This window comes from Leptonychotes weddellii, chromosome 2, assembly GCF_054177405.1.
Source record: "Leptonychotes weddellii isolate Sample4059 chromosome 2, ASM5417740v2, whole genome shotgun sequence".
Lineage (NCBI taxonomy): Eukaryota > Metazoa > Chordata > Mammalia > Carnivora > Phocidae > Leptonychotes > Leptonychotes weddellii.
This window is the reverse complement of record NC_138370.1, coordinates 141,585,262-141,603,337: the sequence shown is the minus strand read 5'-3', so window position 1 is coordinate 141,603,337 and position 18,076 is coordinate 141,585,262. Positions and strand designations below refer to the sequence as shown.

At 38.6% G+C, this 18,076-nt stretch overlaps 1 protein-coding gene across 5 annotated transcripts in view; it reads left to right on the top strand.

Annotated features, from left to right (window-relative positions):
• Positions 1-862: 862 nt before the first annotated feature.
• Positions 863-18,076, top strand: part of OCIAD1 (OCIA domain containing 1) — a 27,725-nt gene continuing 10,511 nt past the window's right edge. For 2 of the 5 annotated variants that reach the window (XM_081812406.1, XM_081812407.1), the window contains exons 1-5: positions 875-1,078; positions 2,409-2,471; positions 3,516-3,596; positions 11,671-11,724; positions 17,389-17,436. In XM_081812406.1, the coding sequence (XP_081668532.1) occupies positions 2,414-2,471; positions 3,516-3,596; positions 11,671-11,724; positions 17,389-17,436 (241 nt within the window). In that variant the 5' untranslated portion in view covers positions 875-1,078; positions 2,409-2,413. Of the gene's footprint in view, positions 1,079-1,131; positions 1,292-2,408; positions 2,472-3,515; positions 3,597-11,670; positions 11,725-17,388; positions 17,437-18,076 lie in introns of those variants that run through there. The other 3 variants (XM_081812408.1, XM_081812405.1, XM_081812404.1) reach the window with 3 other exon arrangements.

The window sequence follows — 18,076 nt, the reverse complement described above, 5'->3', positions numbered from 1 at the left end:
AGGCCAGTGGCAGAGGGACTCAGAAAAGAGGTAAGAAACCAGAGAGGTTTTTAGGAGTTGATGAAACAAAAACAACCAAGTAGGGCTAATTGTTCACTGTTGACTCACCAATAACTGTCAGTATCCCGCACATAGTAGGCACTCAATAAATACTTGTAAAATGAATAAATGAATCAGTGGTGGCTGGCTGTGGCAGCAGATGCCTGATGAACAGAAGTCACGAGGCCCACATTCAAACAGACTCTTCCATTAATAGAGAACCACTGAGTGCTTGTCTCTATTCAGGCGTGTTGCTTTAATCCTAACAACCCTATGAGACAAGTGTAATTTCCATTTTTTCAAATGAGAAAAACCTGAGGCTCAGAGCGATAACGTACGATGCCTGAGGTTCTAGAACTAGTCAGCAGCTGGACTCAAGGCACCATGACACACAGCCAAGTGTGCATGCTTAATAATTACTTTCTGTTACTTAGCCTTAGAGGCTCAAAGAATGAAATAGATCGTGTAAAGCCCCAACCAAAGAAATCCAAGGAAAATCGGTTACTCTTAACAAGAGGTTTAACAGGGTTCCCGAACTTTCCTGTCAGCCAGTCGCTGGAAGACCACACACGCGCATCACAAGAACCTGAAGCGAAGCCTCCCACGGCGCTCAGGGAGGGGGTGGGGCGGGGTCCGGACCCGCAGAGGTGGCGCGCGCAGCCGCAGTGCAGCTCGCGAGCGCCGCGGCCTGGGGGAGAAGGGAGAGGGACGAGCAGAGGAGGGCGGGGCAGACAGACGTAGGCGCCGGCGTCCAGTCGGAGGCTGCACGCCTTTGGGTTCCGCGGGGAGGTCTTGACGTCATTTCCTTCCGTAGGTCGCCAGTGCTTCCGGGTCGCGGTCATTTTGAGCCCGTATTTGGGTGACTTCTTGGAGGCCGGGTGCCTGTCTGCTCCCCATCCCCCAACTCCGCTGCAGTGCCGCGCGGCTGCCGGTTTCCGCGCGCCTTTCTTCCTTCTTGACCCTTCTCGGGTCCCCTCGAGGCCTTCTGCCCCCGATCGCCCCGGCTCGCCGCGCCATCGCTCGCCGCTGTCGTCCGGAGGTGGGTGAGATGACGCAAAGAGCCTGCATTCCGCCCCCCACCTGCCCACTCACCACCTCCGTGCGGCCAGCCGCTACGCTGCACCTTCCGCCATTTTCCCTCCTGCGAGGGTGGGCCTATCGCCCACTGGCTCTCGGGCTCCCGAGTGCGGGTCCCTGGGGCAGGCGAGGGAGTGAATACTTGGTGACTAATGTGTGTACCGGGGTGTTGCAGGTGGGAGACGCGGGTATTGCGGGGATGCAGTGCGTAAATCGGCCATAGGCCGACGAGGGTTCAGTTGAGCTTTTTTCTGTGCCATTAAGAGGTTAAAATTGTGTTCTATGAAGGGGCCTTGTCTGCCCTGTCGCTAGGGTTTCTAAGTAAGATGCAGTTACGGGAAATAACGTTTCATTTTTTTATTTGTTTTAGGATATAAGTAGTTATTTAGAAAACTCCTGAGTTCATTTTACCCTATTTCTTTTTCCTAGTCACGGGATTGACCTATAGTAGGCCTTCAGTGATGGTTTATCGAGTGAGTGAAATATGGAAGGGCCTCAGTTGCTATCCTCACCGTGTATGCCATTTCACGTTTTCATGTAAATGGTTTTTAAGATGGGAATAATGATGGTCCTGTGTGAACATTCTATAAAATACGCAGTTATCCAGTCTGTTGGTCTCATAAGTTCTGAGACGTGGGTTAAAAAATAAATAAAAACGTATATTTTTGAAATTTTGCATTTTTAAATCATATATTCTAAGTCTCTAGAGAGCGAGGAAAGTTTGGAGGATACAGAATTTGCTGTTAGCTTTAACCACAGGGAGAAGGATATAACGTCTTTGTTATTCAGTTTTTGTGGAGTAGTGCTTTGTGGGAGAGGTTGTATGTTTCCTGGTGATTATTTCATTTTTTTAAAAAAATGGAGGCCCAGAAATGAATTTTGAGATGTTTCTTCTTCTATTTTGGGAAATCATCATAATCTTTGTGCATATATTTCTGAAAGGACAAAAACAGGGTAATGTGAAATAACCCAGCTTTAGGAGGAGAAATATGCCTATTTCTTTGATATTCTTTTATATCTTAATATGACATAATCTGTTGGTAAATAATTATAAAGGACCTATTCTTTTTCAGTTAGGGGACCTAAGATGAGTAATCAGTTCCAATTTAGTTAATAGGTCTGATGCTTTTTTTATTTAGGTCCCTATTTTTATTATGTCAGGTATTTTAGATGTAGTAGTATTTAGTATATATTTGTTGCTTTGATTGCCCTGTAGACTAGTGATTTTACTGTGCTATATCTTAATTGATTTTGGTCTAATGATTTCTAATACTTAAATGTTTTTGATGCAGGAAAAATGAATGGGAGGGCTGATTTTCGAGAGCCGAATGCAGAAGTTCCAAGACCAATTCCCCGTAACTATCAATTAAATATTTATAATTAGAAGCACTTTATATGTAAAAACACAGCCTTTAGTAACAGCAATTGGACTGGCTTCAGGGGTGTGTGACCTGTGCAGTCACAAGGGAACTCACTCTGTTTAATGATCTACTGTTGCCATTTTGAAATTCCCTTTTTTTTTTTTAAGATTTATTTATTTGTGAGAGAGCGCGAACGCACGCGTGCGAGCATGGGGGGGAGGGGAGAGGGAGAGAGAATCCCAAGCAGACTTCCTCCTGAGCCTGGAGCCCGACATGGGGCTAGATCCCAGGATCCTGGGATCATGACCTGAGCTGAAACCAAGAGTCAAGACAGTTAATTGACTGTGCCACCCAGGCACCCCCATCTTGAAATTCTTTTTTTTTTTTTAAGATTTTTATTTATTTATTCATGAGAGACAGAGAGAGAGAGGCAGAGGGAGAAGCAGGCTCCCAAGGAGCAGAGAGCCCGATGCGGGACTCGATCCCAGGACCCTGGGATCATGACCTGAGCCGAAGGCAGACGCTTAACCATCTGAGCCACCCAGGCGCCCCCCATCTTGAAATTCTTAATAATTTGAATAAATGGTCCCAAATTTTCATTTTGCGCTGGACCAGCATGTTATGTAGCCAGTCTTGACTAATAGATAGTAGCACTAACTTCTCTTTGAGGTCAGTTTGCTAAAGTTTACAAGCCCATTGTTTAGAGACTCTTAACTATAGGGAACAATCTGAGGATTGCTGGAGGGAAGGTGGGTGGACGGATGGGGTAATTGGGTGATGGGCATTAAGGAGGGCACTTGAAGTTATGAGCACTCGGTGTTACACGCAACTGATGAATCACTAAATTCTACCCCTGAAACTAATAATACAATATATGTTAAATAAATTGAATTTAAATTAAAAAAAGTTTACAAGGCATTTGTTTCATTCATTTTTTAAAAAATGGATGTGTTTTGTTAATGTTTAGACTGAATTAAATTTTTAGGCTTAGCTTTTCCATGGGCATTTTAATGTTTGTCAATTTTCCTTGGTAAAAAGACATAGGGGCTGATTACATTCCAACAGAAGAAGAAAGAAGAGTCTTCGCAGAGTGCAATGATGAAAGCTTCTGGTTCAGATGTAAGTTAAATTTTCTAATCAACAAAATTTGACCTTTAGTACCTGAAATTATTGTGACTTCGTATAGAAGAAATTGGTACACTTTTGGTGTAGTGTGATTACTGCTAAAAGAAGTTGATTAAGGGAAACAAATTGTACATATTTAAAGAAATAATTTCTAGAACTTTATTCAAGACCATGAATTAATTTTGGTAACAGTAACAGCATTTACTGAGTGTACGTGGATTATATAAAAACAACCCAATTAGATTGATAACTATTACCCTCACCTTACAAATGAAGAAATTGAAGTTTAGAGATGTAAAATGAGCTGGTAAGTTGTAATGTCTGGAAAGTTGTAATGTCTGGACTTGAAGCCAGGTCTGTCTGAGACAGAAGCTTGTGATTTTAACTGTTAGACTTCTATTATATGATAAAACCTAGTTAGTTTCCACCTTATTGTGAAATATTGTTACATTACTAGCTCCTGATTTGCGCGACTAGAGATCTCGTACATGAAGATTTTATTTTTTAAATACAGAGAATGTTGAAAGCAGCATAAAATAGAATCTTTTGAACAGAGTCCTGAAGTTGCTTCATCTGGTCACTGCAGTCCTTTCATATTAGGTTTTTTTTTTTTTTTAAGATATTATGTATTTTTGAGAGAGAAAGAGAATGCGTGCACGAGTTGGGGGGTGGAGGGAGAGGGATAAGCAGACTCCCTGCAGAGCGGGGAAACCTGAGGCAGGGTGTCATGAGGCTTGATCCCAGGACCCTGGGATCATGACCTGAGCCGAAGGCAGATGCTTAACCAACTGAGCCACCCAGGTGCCCCTCAAATAAAGTAATTCTAAGAAAAACAGAATGGAATTTTAGAAAGGGAAGGGACAACTTAAGTAATTAAAGAAGATGTACATTTTCATCAGTTGGCCTGGCATTTATGCTTACAGAGCTTGGAAGATAAGTGTTATGAGACATAGTGTTTGTCCTAAAGTAGTTTTTTGTTGTAATTGAGACAAAGCTAACACATGAAACACTTGGAGAAAGATTAAGTGCATAATGGCAGTAGGAATTTTAAAAAGGGAGTTATTTTAGCTAAAAAAGACATTTTCAAACAAATGAGACTTAACTAATAGAACTTGAGGTAAATGAAGAAGAATGGGGTTGGAGAAACATTTAGATGAAAGGAATAGTGAGCAAAGGCAGAGTCTATAAAACTTGATCTCTACTGGAGCCTTGAGGCTGAATTGATTGGAATAGGGGTCTTTTGTTGGGGGTAGAAAATAAACCTAATACCACGAAGTTAAAGATTTGGTTCATTATATAGTTTCAGTTCTATGGCCAAGGGGTTGGTTTGCAATTTTTTTTTTTTAAGATTTTATTTATTTATTTATTTGACAGGAGAGACACAGCGAGAGAGGGAACACAAGCAGGGGGAATGGGAGAGGGAGAAACAGACTTCCCGTGGAGCAGGGAGCCTGATGCGGGGCTCTATCCCAGGACCTGGGATCATGACGTGAGCCGAAGGCAGACTCTTAACGACTAAGCCAGCCAGGTGCCCCTGGTTTGCAAATTTTTAAAAGGAAGATTAGGTAGCAGTGTGCAGGATGGGTTAGAAGGATGAGAAGTTACCTTTGTGAAGTCTGTTACGAGCTTTTGGCAGTAACTCAGGCATGCAGTCATTGAGATGTCATTAAGTGTAGTGTCATTTGGATTACAGAAGATGGGGTGGCATTGGAAGATTTTTTTAAAGGATACGTAAAGGATTTTTAAATAAACTATAAGGGGTATTAACTTCAAGATATCCATCATAGGAGACTAATAATGACATTGCTGATTAAAAGGTATTTAATCAGTAGGAGTTATTGTTTGAAGGAGGAAACTAGTTTGGACACTCTTTCCTGGTGCAACATTTAAATTGCAGATCTGTAAGCAACTAGAGAGAAGCAAAGGTTTATGTGAGAAATTAGGGTTGGAGGTATAGTTGTATTGGTGAATTCAAGGAATTAAGTGTAGGAATAAAAGCATAAAACTGATAATACCTGTCATGTGGTTAATATGTAGGAATGGTAGAATACATGACAAAAGTTTGGATGGCACCCATGGATAAGGCAACAAGTGGTAGTAAAAGAATCAAGAGACACCAAAAAGATAATAGGAGCTCTCATATAATCTTGTGCATTTTATCTTCAGTTCAAATATTCAGAGAGCTTTCAAGCTAGAAAGAACCTGAGTAAGGATTAGATGATGATGCACATCTGCAGGTGAGAACAAATAATTCTTTATATCCATAGTCCTCATGGATCAGAGACCTGAAAAAGTTTTTATGGCTCAGTAATTTCTCAGGGAACTCAGTTGTACTCTGGCAACAGATATTTTATCTTTGTGGGTTGCCTAGAGTAGATAGACAAAATGATCTATTTTCAAGTCTATTGTTGACACAGAATTAAGAAGAAGACAAGTCTGGTGGATAGGGGTTTGGGATCATTGTAATGTTGGGCTCATGGCCACATAGATACTATGGTATCTAGATTAATTTCTGGCTGATAAATTTAAGCTACTCTATAGATTTAACATTCTAAATAGCTGTAACAGCATTATGCTAAGAGTATGGAAGAGAAGTGATCAGTAGGCAGAGTACTCATGTATGCCTGATTATTAAAAGTAGGACGTGTAGTATATGAACAGTAGGAGCCTCAGTAATTCTTTGTATTCAAACAGATTAATCATGGGGAGCCTGGTTGGTTCATCTGGTAGAGCATGTGACTTTTGATCTTGGGGTTGTTTGAGCTTCATGGTGTAGAGATTACTTAAAAATAAAATGTTTAAAAAAACCAGATTAATCACAAGTTAGCATATAATAAAGAGAGGCTAAAACCCAGCTTATTAGTTGTATATCATATCTGGATTACTGGAAAATTACTGAGTAACTTGAATTAGTACATTAATAAGTAATGATTACTTTTAAAACAGGCTAGGTGTCGCATATTGCAGTAACGTCAAACATGGAAGACAGAACCTTGGCTGTAACCACAGACAATAGGCAATTCAGCATACAGTTATCAGGAGAACTAATAGTCATGTATTAGGAAATTTTGTACATTAACATTCATATCTTCATGTAAGGATGTGCATGTTTACGTATGTTAATATGCAGTATGTGATGTTAACTTTATATAAATGGATTAATGGAATCCATGTTACTTTGGAGAGTATCATCTTATGTCCACTGATTTTAAAAAAGGTGTGATGAAAGGAATGAGTAGAAAAAGTACTTATTAGGGTAATTTTTACACATTTTTTTAGAGGTGTTAAATATATTCGTCTTGGTTTAAAATTAGATTTGATCTAGGGTTCATTCTCTTTATTGGTAACTTGTTTATTTCTACTTTAATCTATTTTCTTTTAATTTTAAAATATAACTATGAAGGGATCTTATTTCCAGTTTCTTGAAATTGTGGTCCTGTGCACCAACCACAAACCAGTTACATCTGTGCCCATACGTACAGGTAATGAAGGAATCTAGTATTACAGTAGTTCTCAACCTATGGAATTACTGAAAAGGTATATGAATTCATATTGGTTTTATGCATCATTTATAGATTTTGTGAATAATATACATGTGTACTACTGGTTTTCTTTTTCTTTCTTTTTTTTTTTTTTTTAAAGATTTTATTTATTCACTTGACAGAGAGAGACACAGCAAGAGAGGGAACACAAGCAGGGGGAGCGGGAGAGGGAGAAGCAGGCTTCCCGCCGAGCAGGGAGCCCGATGTGGGGCTCGATTCCAGGACCCTGGGATCATGACCTGAGCCGAAGGCAGACGCTTAACGACTGAGCCACCCAGGCGCCCCTCTTTTTTTTTTTTTAATTTTATTTTTAAGTAATCTCTACACCCAACATGGGGCTCGAACCCACAACCTCAAGATCAAGAGTTGCACGCTCCACTGAACTGAGCCAGCCGGGTGCTGCTCTACTACTGGTTTTCTAATGAGACAGTATAGTGATTGATGAGTGTAGACTTTGGTGCCTGTCTGGATCCAAGTCCCAGCTCCATCACTTAGCTTTCAGATTTTGGGCAAGCACCTGATGTCTGTATGCCGCAGTTTCCTTAGCTATATGGGGATAACAACTCATTTCATAGGATTATTATGGGGATTAATTCAATTTATTTTGTAAGTGTTAAGCAGTCTGTGTTATATGACTATTAGTGCTACTGTGATTAACAAAATAAAAGTTTCAGTTGGACACAGTTACGAATTTAAAGTAGCATTTTGTTGTAAGAGAAGAATTTAAGGAATTTTAGGGGTCTTCATATTGGATATGGTTGGGACTGGGGTCATAATGCAAAATAGCTTTTGGTCAGCAGTATTACTGGTTTGCCTAAAGAAACATTATTTAACCGACTCTGAGATAGGAGTCACATACTGCAGTGGAAAAGGCCATGGCCCTGGGGGGTCAGGAGACTTGGGTTTTAGTCTCAGCTCTACTATAAACTACCTATGTTGCCTTTTTTTTTTTTTTAAGATTTTATTTGAGAGAGAGCAGAGCGAGAGAGAGCGAGCATGAGTGGGGGGGAGGGGCAGAGGGAGAGGGAGAAAAAGTCTCCCCGCTGAGCAGGGAGCCTGACGTGGTGCTCCATCCCAGGACCCTGGGATCATAACCTGAACTGAAGGCAGCCACTTAGCCAAGTGAGCCACCCAGGTGCCCCTATCTGTTGCTTTTGAGCACATGACTTATTTTTTCTGAATATCAGTTTACTCTGGTTAGAATAAAGACTAGATAATCTCTGAAGTCTGTTCAGTTTTACCGTTCTCTTTTCCTGTGACACAATACATGAGACAGACGTCAGTTCTAATCCATTATCCTATAAAGCAGGAAAAGCACTACTATATAAAGACATAGTAGTGAATGACAGAACTAGTACTAGAATCTTCTTAACCAAATTGTTACTCTCTGTATTATACCATCTTGGCCTAAGGACAAAGTGACATGGGAACAGCGTTGTCCATTGTAGACATGGCCCACTGACTCAACACCTTTTATCCTTGTATGATTCTTCAGTGCCTCATGCTGAAATCCTTGAATCAAGCTGAAGGGGAAAAATGATAACAAATTATACTGATGCTATAATGAGAAGGGACTCGTCCTTTAAAAAACCTTAAATGATAGAGAAGCCTGGGTGGCTCAGTTGTTAAGCATCTGCCTTCGGCTCAGGTCGACCCTGGGATCAAGCCCCGCATTGGGCTCCCTGCTCCACTGGAAGCCTGCTTCTCCCTCTCCCACTCCCCCTGCTTGTGTTCCCTCTCTCGCTGTGTCTGTCTCTCTCTCAAAAAATAAATAAAATCTTAAAAAACAAAACAAAAAAAAACCTTAAATGGTAATAAAATATTTTAACCAACCAACCTTAAAGAAGCATTTTTCTAGCAAAAGTAAAATCCATTCATAAATAGTAGATCAAGGATTCAAACCTTAGGGTTTCTGCAGATTATGTCTGATGGCAAAGCTAACCACCCTGTTCCAAAATTATGGGTTTTAATCATGAGATCTCTAATAATTCAAACATCTTAATTACCTTAGTTCTTAAATTGCTCTTGTAGTCTAGACCAGAGTTGAGCAAACTATAGCCTAAGGGCCAAATCTGTTTTTGTATGGCTATGAGCTAAGAATAGCTTTTACATTTTTATTTTTAGATGGTTGAAAAAGATCAAACGAATAATATTTTGTTAACGTGAAAATTACATGAAATTTATATTTTTGCATCCATAAATAAAGTTTTATTTGAACACATCTGTTCATTTGTTTACTATTGTCTCAGTGCTTTTGCTTTAAAATGGCGATTGAGTAGATGAGACAGACCTGTGGCCCACAAAACCTAAAAGAGCGGGGAGCCTGATGCGGGGCTGGATCCCAGGACCCTGGGATCATGACCTGAGCTGAAGGCATACGCTTAATGACTGAGACTCCCAGGCGCACCATACCATCTGGGTCTTTATAGGGTATTCCCAACCCCTGGTCTGAAACTGTGCTGTCCAGTGTAGCAGCTGCATCTAGCTATTTATTTTTTTTATTTTTTAAAGATTTTATTTATTTTTCAACAGAGAGAGAGAGACAGTGAGAGAGGGAACACAAGTAGGGGGAGGGGGAGAGGGAGAAGCAGGCTTCCCGCGGAGCAGGGAGCCCGATGCGGGGCTCGATCCCAGGACCCCGGGATCATGACCTGAGCCAAAGGCAGAGGCTTAACGACTGAGCCACCCAGGCGCCCTTGCATCTAGCTATTTAAATTTAAAATACTTTATAGCAGAAAGGATACAAAGCAAAATCAGCAAAAGGAAAGGAATGTGGGGTAAAGTCCAGAGGAGACCAGGCACAGGCTTCCAAGACTCCTCTGTTAGTAGAGTCACACACAAAAGGACTCTCTGTTAGTAGAGTCACACACAAAAGAACGTGGTAAATTTCTCCAGCTATGGGTTCTGATAATGTGAGTGATGTGTTACTCACCAGGGAATCTAAATGGAGACTCAGTGCCTAGGGTTTTTCCTGGGGGCTGATCACATACACTCAGCCTAGCAAGTACTGAAATTCCAGACTCTCAGAAGGAAAGCAGATGTTGAGCATGAGCTGTATTTGTGTAAGCAGTTTAGGCACAGTGAACCACTTATCATTCAGGTCAAGTTTTATATCACTTGTAGGGAACTGTTTACCAGTCATGTTCCCACACATCAGCCAAGGACCTTGTCAGGAGGTCTTTTTTAAGGACAGCAGCCTCAGGGCTCTTATTTTAAATCTTTTCTGCACACTAAACTGGAAAACACGGATACAGACTAGTCCCATCATCACAGAAAATTCTGTTGGACAGTACTGGTGTAAAAAACAGTGCTTTTTAATTATGAGCTCCTTTGAGATTATGATGGAGAGCTTTGGATTTTTCAGTCTGGGTTAACGTGTATATATGTAGATTTTTTTTTAATTAAGTATAGTTGACAAATGTTACATTATGTAATATTTTCACTTAGTTTTAGGAATTCACTGGTTTAGAAGAAAAAACTTTAGTATTTAAAATGTATACTTGTGTATTCTTGCCCCTGTCACCATATAATTGTGGACAAATATTTCTTGTGTTTTGGTCATACAGCGTACTACAGAACTTAAAAGCTTGAGATACGGTATCAGTTAGAATCTGGAACTGCCATTGAATTAGCTGTCCTGTATGGCCTTGAGCAAATTTTCTTACCTTTAAAAGGGCAGTAATTAAAAAAATAACTACGTTAGAGAGATGGTAAAAAGTAAATGAGAAAATGTACATAAGGCATTTAGCATGGGCCATGGAATTTAGTAATTATTCAGTAGTGGCTCTTATTATTTGTAACAATAATAATTCTTGCCTCTCATTAATTCCCCCTTACTCTAATTCAGAAATGACTTTTTGTCCCTATTTAGTATGTTGTCTTTATTGGTGATATTAATGAATGGCTCTTCTAAAGCCAAATCTAGATGGTTCTTGAATTACATTGTTTAATATTTGTAATATTCTCTTAAATTTAAAATTTTTTTATATTTCTACTGACTGTATATAATACAGTTTTTCTTTCATTTTTTTCAAGATTTTACTTATTCATTTGAGACAGAGAGATGCAGAGAGAGAGAGCATGAGCAGAGGGAGAGGGAGGAACAGACTCCCTGCTGAGCCAGGAGCCCAAGGACCCTGGGATTGTGACCTGAGCCGAAGGCAGACGCTTAGCCATCTGAACCACCCAGGCGCCCCTATGATACAGCTTTTAAAAATGGAAGAAATCTTTTTTTTTTTTTTAAGATTTTATTTATTTGAGAGAGAGAAAAAGCATGAACAGGGGAGGGGCAGAGAAAGAGACAGACTCCCTGCTGAGCAGGGAGCCCTATGTGGGGCTTGATCCCCGGACGCTGAGATCATGACCTGAGCCAAAGGCAGATGCTTAACCAACTGAGCCACCCAGGCAACCCGGGAAAATCTCTTTTAAAAGATCTTCCTAGATGGTTATACACATATTTATCCTAATGAACTCAGACAAAATCTTTTCCTATTGTTGATGGTGACAAGTTCTTTTTCCTCCTTTAGCTGTTCCTTTGGCTGCAACAAGTATGTTGATTACTCAAGGATTGATTAGTAAAGGTAAATATTTAAACTTCAAATTTATTTGGCATTTTGGATATCATTATATTTTTATGTTTTCCTGATTTTTAGATAAAGTATAATAATGTATCATATTAAACATGACCATTGATACGGTTCTACAACATAAGGAGAGTTATGTCGCCATGGACCCACTGACTCAGATATATTGACTTGAGAATTTGATGTCCTCTGACACTGTAGCAACATTAACAATCAACAAGAGCAAAAAAGTAGCTAAAAACCTACAGAGGTTTTGCAGGGAGGTAGAGGAAAAAAACTGGTCTAGGAAGGCCATCATCACTATTACCTAGGATCTTGTTAGAAATGCAAATTCATGGGCCCCATCCCAGAACTCCTTAATCAGTCTCTGAGGTAGAGCCTAGGAATCTGTTTTAACAGGCTCCAGGTGATTCTTAAATGCACTGGTTTAAAGATCAGTAGCTCCCTAGCTCCTTAAACCAGAGCTTTGTCTTATAGTAAGAGGGTTGGGGACACTTTCTGTCCCAAATTCTGTTGGTGTGACTATTACAGTGCCTTGCTCCTACATAACTAATTACACACATAACTGAAGCAGAAATTCCCTTTTTTTAGTCGCAGATATATCGTGATAGACTTGTTCTTGGATAGGGTGAATCCCGCTGAAAATGTTAGAACCTGTAATTGAGGAGGCAAATTTTTCTTACAGTTAAAATTCTTCCTGGATTCTTAGTCACCTTTTGGTGATTATTTGACTTGTCATTAATGGCACTATGCCTCTGTGATTTCATTTGCAAAAGTCATACCATGATCAATAATACTGTTCCAAAGTGCTCCTTTGTAATTGTAAGATCTCATCCTGGAGCCTTAACGGTAGAATTCAGTAATCCATTTTTAATTATTTTTATTATTTTTTAAAAGATTTTATTTATTTTAGAGAGTGTGCATGCGAGTGGAGGGGAGGGGCAGAGGGAGAGGGAGACAGAATCTTAGGCAGGCTCCACACCCAGTGTAGAGCCTGACATGGGGCTTGATCTCATGACCCTGAGATCATGACCTGAACGGAAACCAAGAGTTAGACACTTAACAAACTGAGCCACCCAGGTGCCCCTACGTTTTTTAGAAAGAATTGCTGAAAGTGACTTAACCTAGTTTATGGAAGAATGCTTATTATAATAACTTCTGTCAGAGTTGTTAATGTTGGGGTTTTGATAATTTGGAATAAAAATATAAAAAAGAATATTGAATGATATGTTATTCATGTAACTATTTCCCAGGACTAAGGGGTTTTATTGTTAGTTGTATTGAGGATTTGTTTTGGGTACAGTGTTCTAATAAAGTCAGTCTCAAAAAAAGAAATTGGGAAGACTTTAGAAAAGGAATTCAGAGTCCACCAAGACATTTTGCATTTAATCAGAATGCCTGATATTTTGTATATGCTTTCATCCACAGTTTGTCATACTCAACATAGTCTTAGCTGCTCCATCACTACTTGTTAAACATTTAAACATGCCCAGGTCTGTTCTAACTTGAGAACATGAAAAAGAAAAATCTTCCCTCATATCCCTTTCCAACTCGTCCCAGCTGTCTTGCATTTGAAGCCAGACTTCACGAATGACCACTTCACTTTTTACTCCTTTTAACCCATTACAATCTGTGTGAAAAGATTATGCATATGTTCTGACATTTGCCAACACTTGAAAAGATTACCAACACAACTTCCTTGTTGCTTAATTCGATGGGCAGTTTGTGTTCTTGATGGTTATACGACTTTAACCAGTCTTTGAAACCGTTCTCTTCCCCTGGCTTCCATGACAGCATATTCTGGTTTTTCTCCTGCCACTGGCAATTCCTCCATTTTTTCATGTTTTCTGAGTGTCTAATATGTATTATACACTGTTTTTGGTAGATAACACAGACAAAAATTCTTAAGCTGTTGGTACTTAATATTCTAATGTGGGTTTTCATCCTCCACTTGTGTTCTTCAGAGTTCTGCTTTGACTTTTCAGTCTTCAGTCTGTGTAAACTATTACCCAGTGATAATGGGCTTCAGGACCATTTATTGCTCTAAACCCCCATGAAAATTATTGCTAGCCTTCATATCTCCTCCAGAACCATATTCTGCATATCTTCACATGAGTGGCCCTCCTTAGAAACTCTTCAAACTGACTTCATCCCAAACTGAGTTCATTTCCCTCCAGACCAGTTTCTCTGTTGTCCACATGTCTGATGGTAGCACTCTTCATCTAGGAAACTGAGGCGTTATCCTTAACTTCTACCCCTTATTTGCCTTACCCAATGAATGTTCATTCTAGTCCATCTCTTAAATATCTCTGTAAACTCTCTACCTCCATCTGCACTGCCACTGTAATTAATGCAACCATCTGTTGCCAAGAGTATTAAATTAGCCTTCAACAAGTCTATTTGCCTCTATTCTTGCTACTTCCTCTTAGGAAACAGGCTATAACTGTAATAACTCTGTGAGAGCTAAAGAGAACATCTTGTTTACTGTTATATTCCTACTTTCTAGTATGTAGTGTCTATATAAGTGATCTGTAACTACTTGGTGATAGAATGACGGAACAGTTCTTTTGAATGAAGGTAGATATTGTTACCATCTTCCTTTTTCTCATTTCAGTTGTGTAACTAAAGCTAATAGCATAACTTAGTTCTCTTTTTATACTTCATATACATGAAATCCTACAATTAAGTGTTCTTTTGTATACCCTCTTTGAACGTTGTAAGATTCATCCAGTGGTATGCTAGAACTGGCTTGTACCACTTCCAGAAAGCTGATTGTTCAGTTTTCAACAACTTGGCAAGCCAGTGTTTAAACATTGATAGCTTGGAATTGGTCATGGTGCAAGTACTTTGTCCATGGAAATCGACCGACATTACAAATCAGCTTTTTATTTGGAGAGCTGGTTTTCTAGCACATCACTAGATTCATCCACATTGTTGCATGTAATTATAGATTATATATTCTTGTTGCCATACAGTTTTCTGTTGTGTAAATATACCACAGCAGTTTATCCATCCTGTTGTACATTGGCAATTGGGTAATTTCCAGTTTTGACTATTACAAGTGGTTCTGCTATGAATACAGCATCTTTTGGTAGACATTTTGCCGGGTCATAGATTATGTATATTTTCAGCTATGGTAGATACTGCCAAACTTTCTAAATTGTTTGGACCAATTTACACTCTCATACCAATTTATTAGTAGAGTTCTGGTTGTATCACATTATAACCAACACTTGCTCTTTTCATGTCCTTTGAATTTTAGCCATTGTGGTGAGTGAACAGTAATACTGATTGTGGTTTTAATTTGCATTTCCCCAATAACTAATGAAGTTGAGGGCCTTTTCTTTTGTTTATAGCTCACTTGAATATATTCTTTTTTGGCGAAGTGTCTGTTCAGGTCTGTTGTCCATTTTCATTGGATTGTCTTTTTCTGTTGGTTTTGTGAGGGTTTTCTATATCTTCTAGAAGTGAGTCTTTTGTCAGATATTATGTATTGTGATTATTTTTTCCCACTGATTAACTGTAGTTCTTAATATGATAGAGTAAAATTTATCATATTTTTTTATGATGAAGGCTTTTTATGCTCTAAAATATTTGTCTATTAACAGGATATGAAGACTCTCTTACGTTTTTTTCTATAAGCTTTATTTTTTCTTTCATACTTAAATTTTCAAGTCATTTGGAATTGTTTTTGAATACAGGTATATCTCTTTTTATTGTGCTTCGCTTTATTGCACTTCACAGATACTGTGGTTTTTACAAATCTAAAGTTTATGGCAACCATGCTTTGAACAAGTCTCATTGGTGCCATTTTTTCAATAGCATTTGTTCACCTCGTGTCTCTGTGTCACATTTTGGCAATTTTCACAGTAAATGTTCTACTTACTATATTTGTAATGGTGGTCTGTGATCAGTGATTACAACTCTCTAAAAGCTCAGATGATGGTTAGCATTTCTTATCAGTAAAGTAATTATGTACATTGTTTTTATTTTTTAGACAATGTTGTTGCGTGTTTAATACAGGATAGCATAAACCTAACTTTTATATGCACTGGGAAAGAGAAAAATGCATTTGACTTTCTTTATTGTGATTCTCCCTTTATTGTGGTGCTCTTGAACCGAACCTGCAGTATTTCTGAGGTGTTGTATGAGGTAGGATAAAGGTACATTTTTCCCCCTTACGGATATGAGGTGACCCAGCGCCATATTTTGAAAGGACTGTCTTTGTTCATTGCATGCAGTGTTGCATTTGTCATAAGTGACTGTGTGTGGATCTGTTTCTTGACTCTCTTCTGGTTTTGATGGGCTTATCTGTTTTTGCACTTAGAACAGTCATAATTACCGTAGCTTTATTATAGATCTCAATATTTGTTGGTAGTCAGTTTTTCAGTTTTGTTGTTTTTCAATATTGCCTTGGTTCTCAGCTCTTTGTATTTCCACATGATTTTTAGAATAAGTTGGAATAAGTTTTTCAACTTTTAGGAATACTTTCTTTGATTTTTAATTGGGATTGCATTGAATTTAAAGATGAATTTATGGAGAATTGTCATACTCACAGTATGTAGTCTTTCCTTTTATGGACATGGATGTATTATTCCTCCACTTAGCTTTCATTTCTCTCAGTAAGTTTTGTACTTTTCAGTGTACAGATCTTTCATATTTTTCATTAGATTGCTCCTGGATCTTTGATGTTTTTGGGTGCTATAATAAATTATATCTCTCAAAAAAGTTTGTTTCTGGTATACAGGAATTATTTTTTTTCTTTTTGTATATTGACCTTGTGTCAAGTGATCTTGCTAAATTCACCTAATAGATTGTAGAGTCTTGGATTTTCTTCATTTTTTTGTTGATGTTGAATTTACTTGGTTCTCTCTTTTAAATAGCTGTAGCTTTAGACTTTGCTGAGGTAATGGAAAAAGCTAATGTAGTCAGGTAATACTTATAGTCTGTACTGATTTTTCCTTTTGTCTTTGTGGGTTTCCCAAAGCTGCTGAGAAATATATTTTTATATTGCATTGCTAGACTTTTTACTACTTTTGTCTCACAGAAGAGACTAGATTATAGCTCACAGAAATAGTTTTCTTGCACTTTTTACTATAATTTGTGTCATTTTCTTATATGCTTTTATTTATTTATTTATTTTTAAAGATTTTACTTATTTGACAGAGAGAGAGATAGCGAGAGCAGGAACACAAGCAGGGGGAGTGGGAGAGGGAGAAGCAGGCTTCCCGCGGAGCAGAGAGCCCGGGGCTCGATCCCAGGATGCTGGGATCATGACCTGAGCAGAAGGCAGACACTTGACTGAGCCACCCAGGCGCCCCCTTATATGCTTTTAGCATAAACTTGGCATAAGCCTATTTTATTTTTATTTATTTTTTTAAGATTTTATTTATTTATTTGACACAGAGAGAGCACAAGCAGAGGGAGCGGCAGGCAGAGGGAGAGGGAGAAGCGGGCTCTCTGCTGAGCAAGGAGCCCGATGTGGGGCTCTGTCCCAGGACCCTGGGACCATGACCTGAGCCAGAGGCAGCCGCTTAACCAACTGAGCCACCCAGGCGCCCCAATCCTATTTTATTTTAAAAAAAGATAAGACATCTTAATTATTTAAATGTATCTATCTCTCATAGTCTGACTCTGAAATATCTACTCTTTTATCTTTAGGAATCCTTTCAAGTCATCCCAAATATGGTTCCATCCCTAAACTTATATGTGAGTATGGACAACACTCGCTTTCTTACCTAAGTGAAGTAATTCGTTTTTACCAAATGTTTTGTCTTGTCTAACTCATAACTGTTATTTGGTTATTTGTTTTGACCAGCTTGTTTAAGCTTTTCATTAAATGGACTAGTCAACTACTTGGGCATTTTATTGTTAGCATTAAGAATTACAAATTATTTGAAAGATAATTTTTTTCTTTAATAAAACGATTACTTTTAAATAATTTGTAAAGATACATAGTATTTTAAAATAAATTCTCTGGTTTGCGAGGAAAGAAAATTGTCCAGATATAGGGAAGTAAGATGTCTTTTAAAATTAAGTCTAACTTTAAAAAATCTCTTTACATGTTAAAATGTAAATAAGCATAATTTATCTACATATTATAGTATGGTTTATAGGGAAGAAGCTAAATTGCTTTAAAAAAGAGCACCCGAGACTTTATGAGTGTTTCCAGGTTAGCCTCTCTTGTATACTGAAAATAAACACATAAGGCAACAGTAGCCACATTCAGGTACCACGTCATAATTCATTATTTTAAGGAATTTGTTGCACCTAGTTTTTTTTATTATGTTAATCACTATACATTACATCATTAGTTTTTGATGTAGTGTTCCATGATTCATTGTTTGCT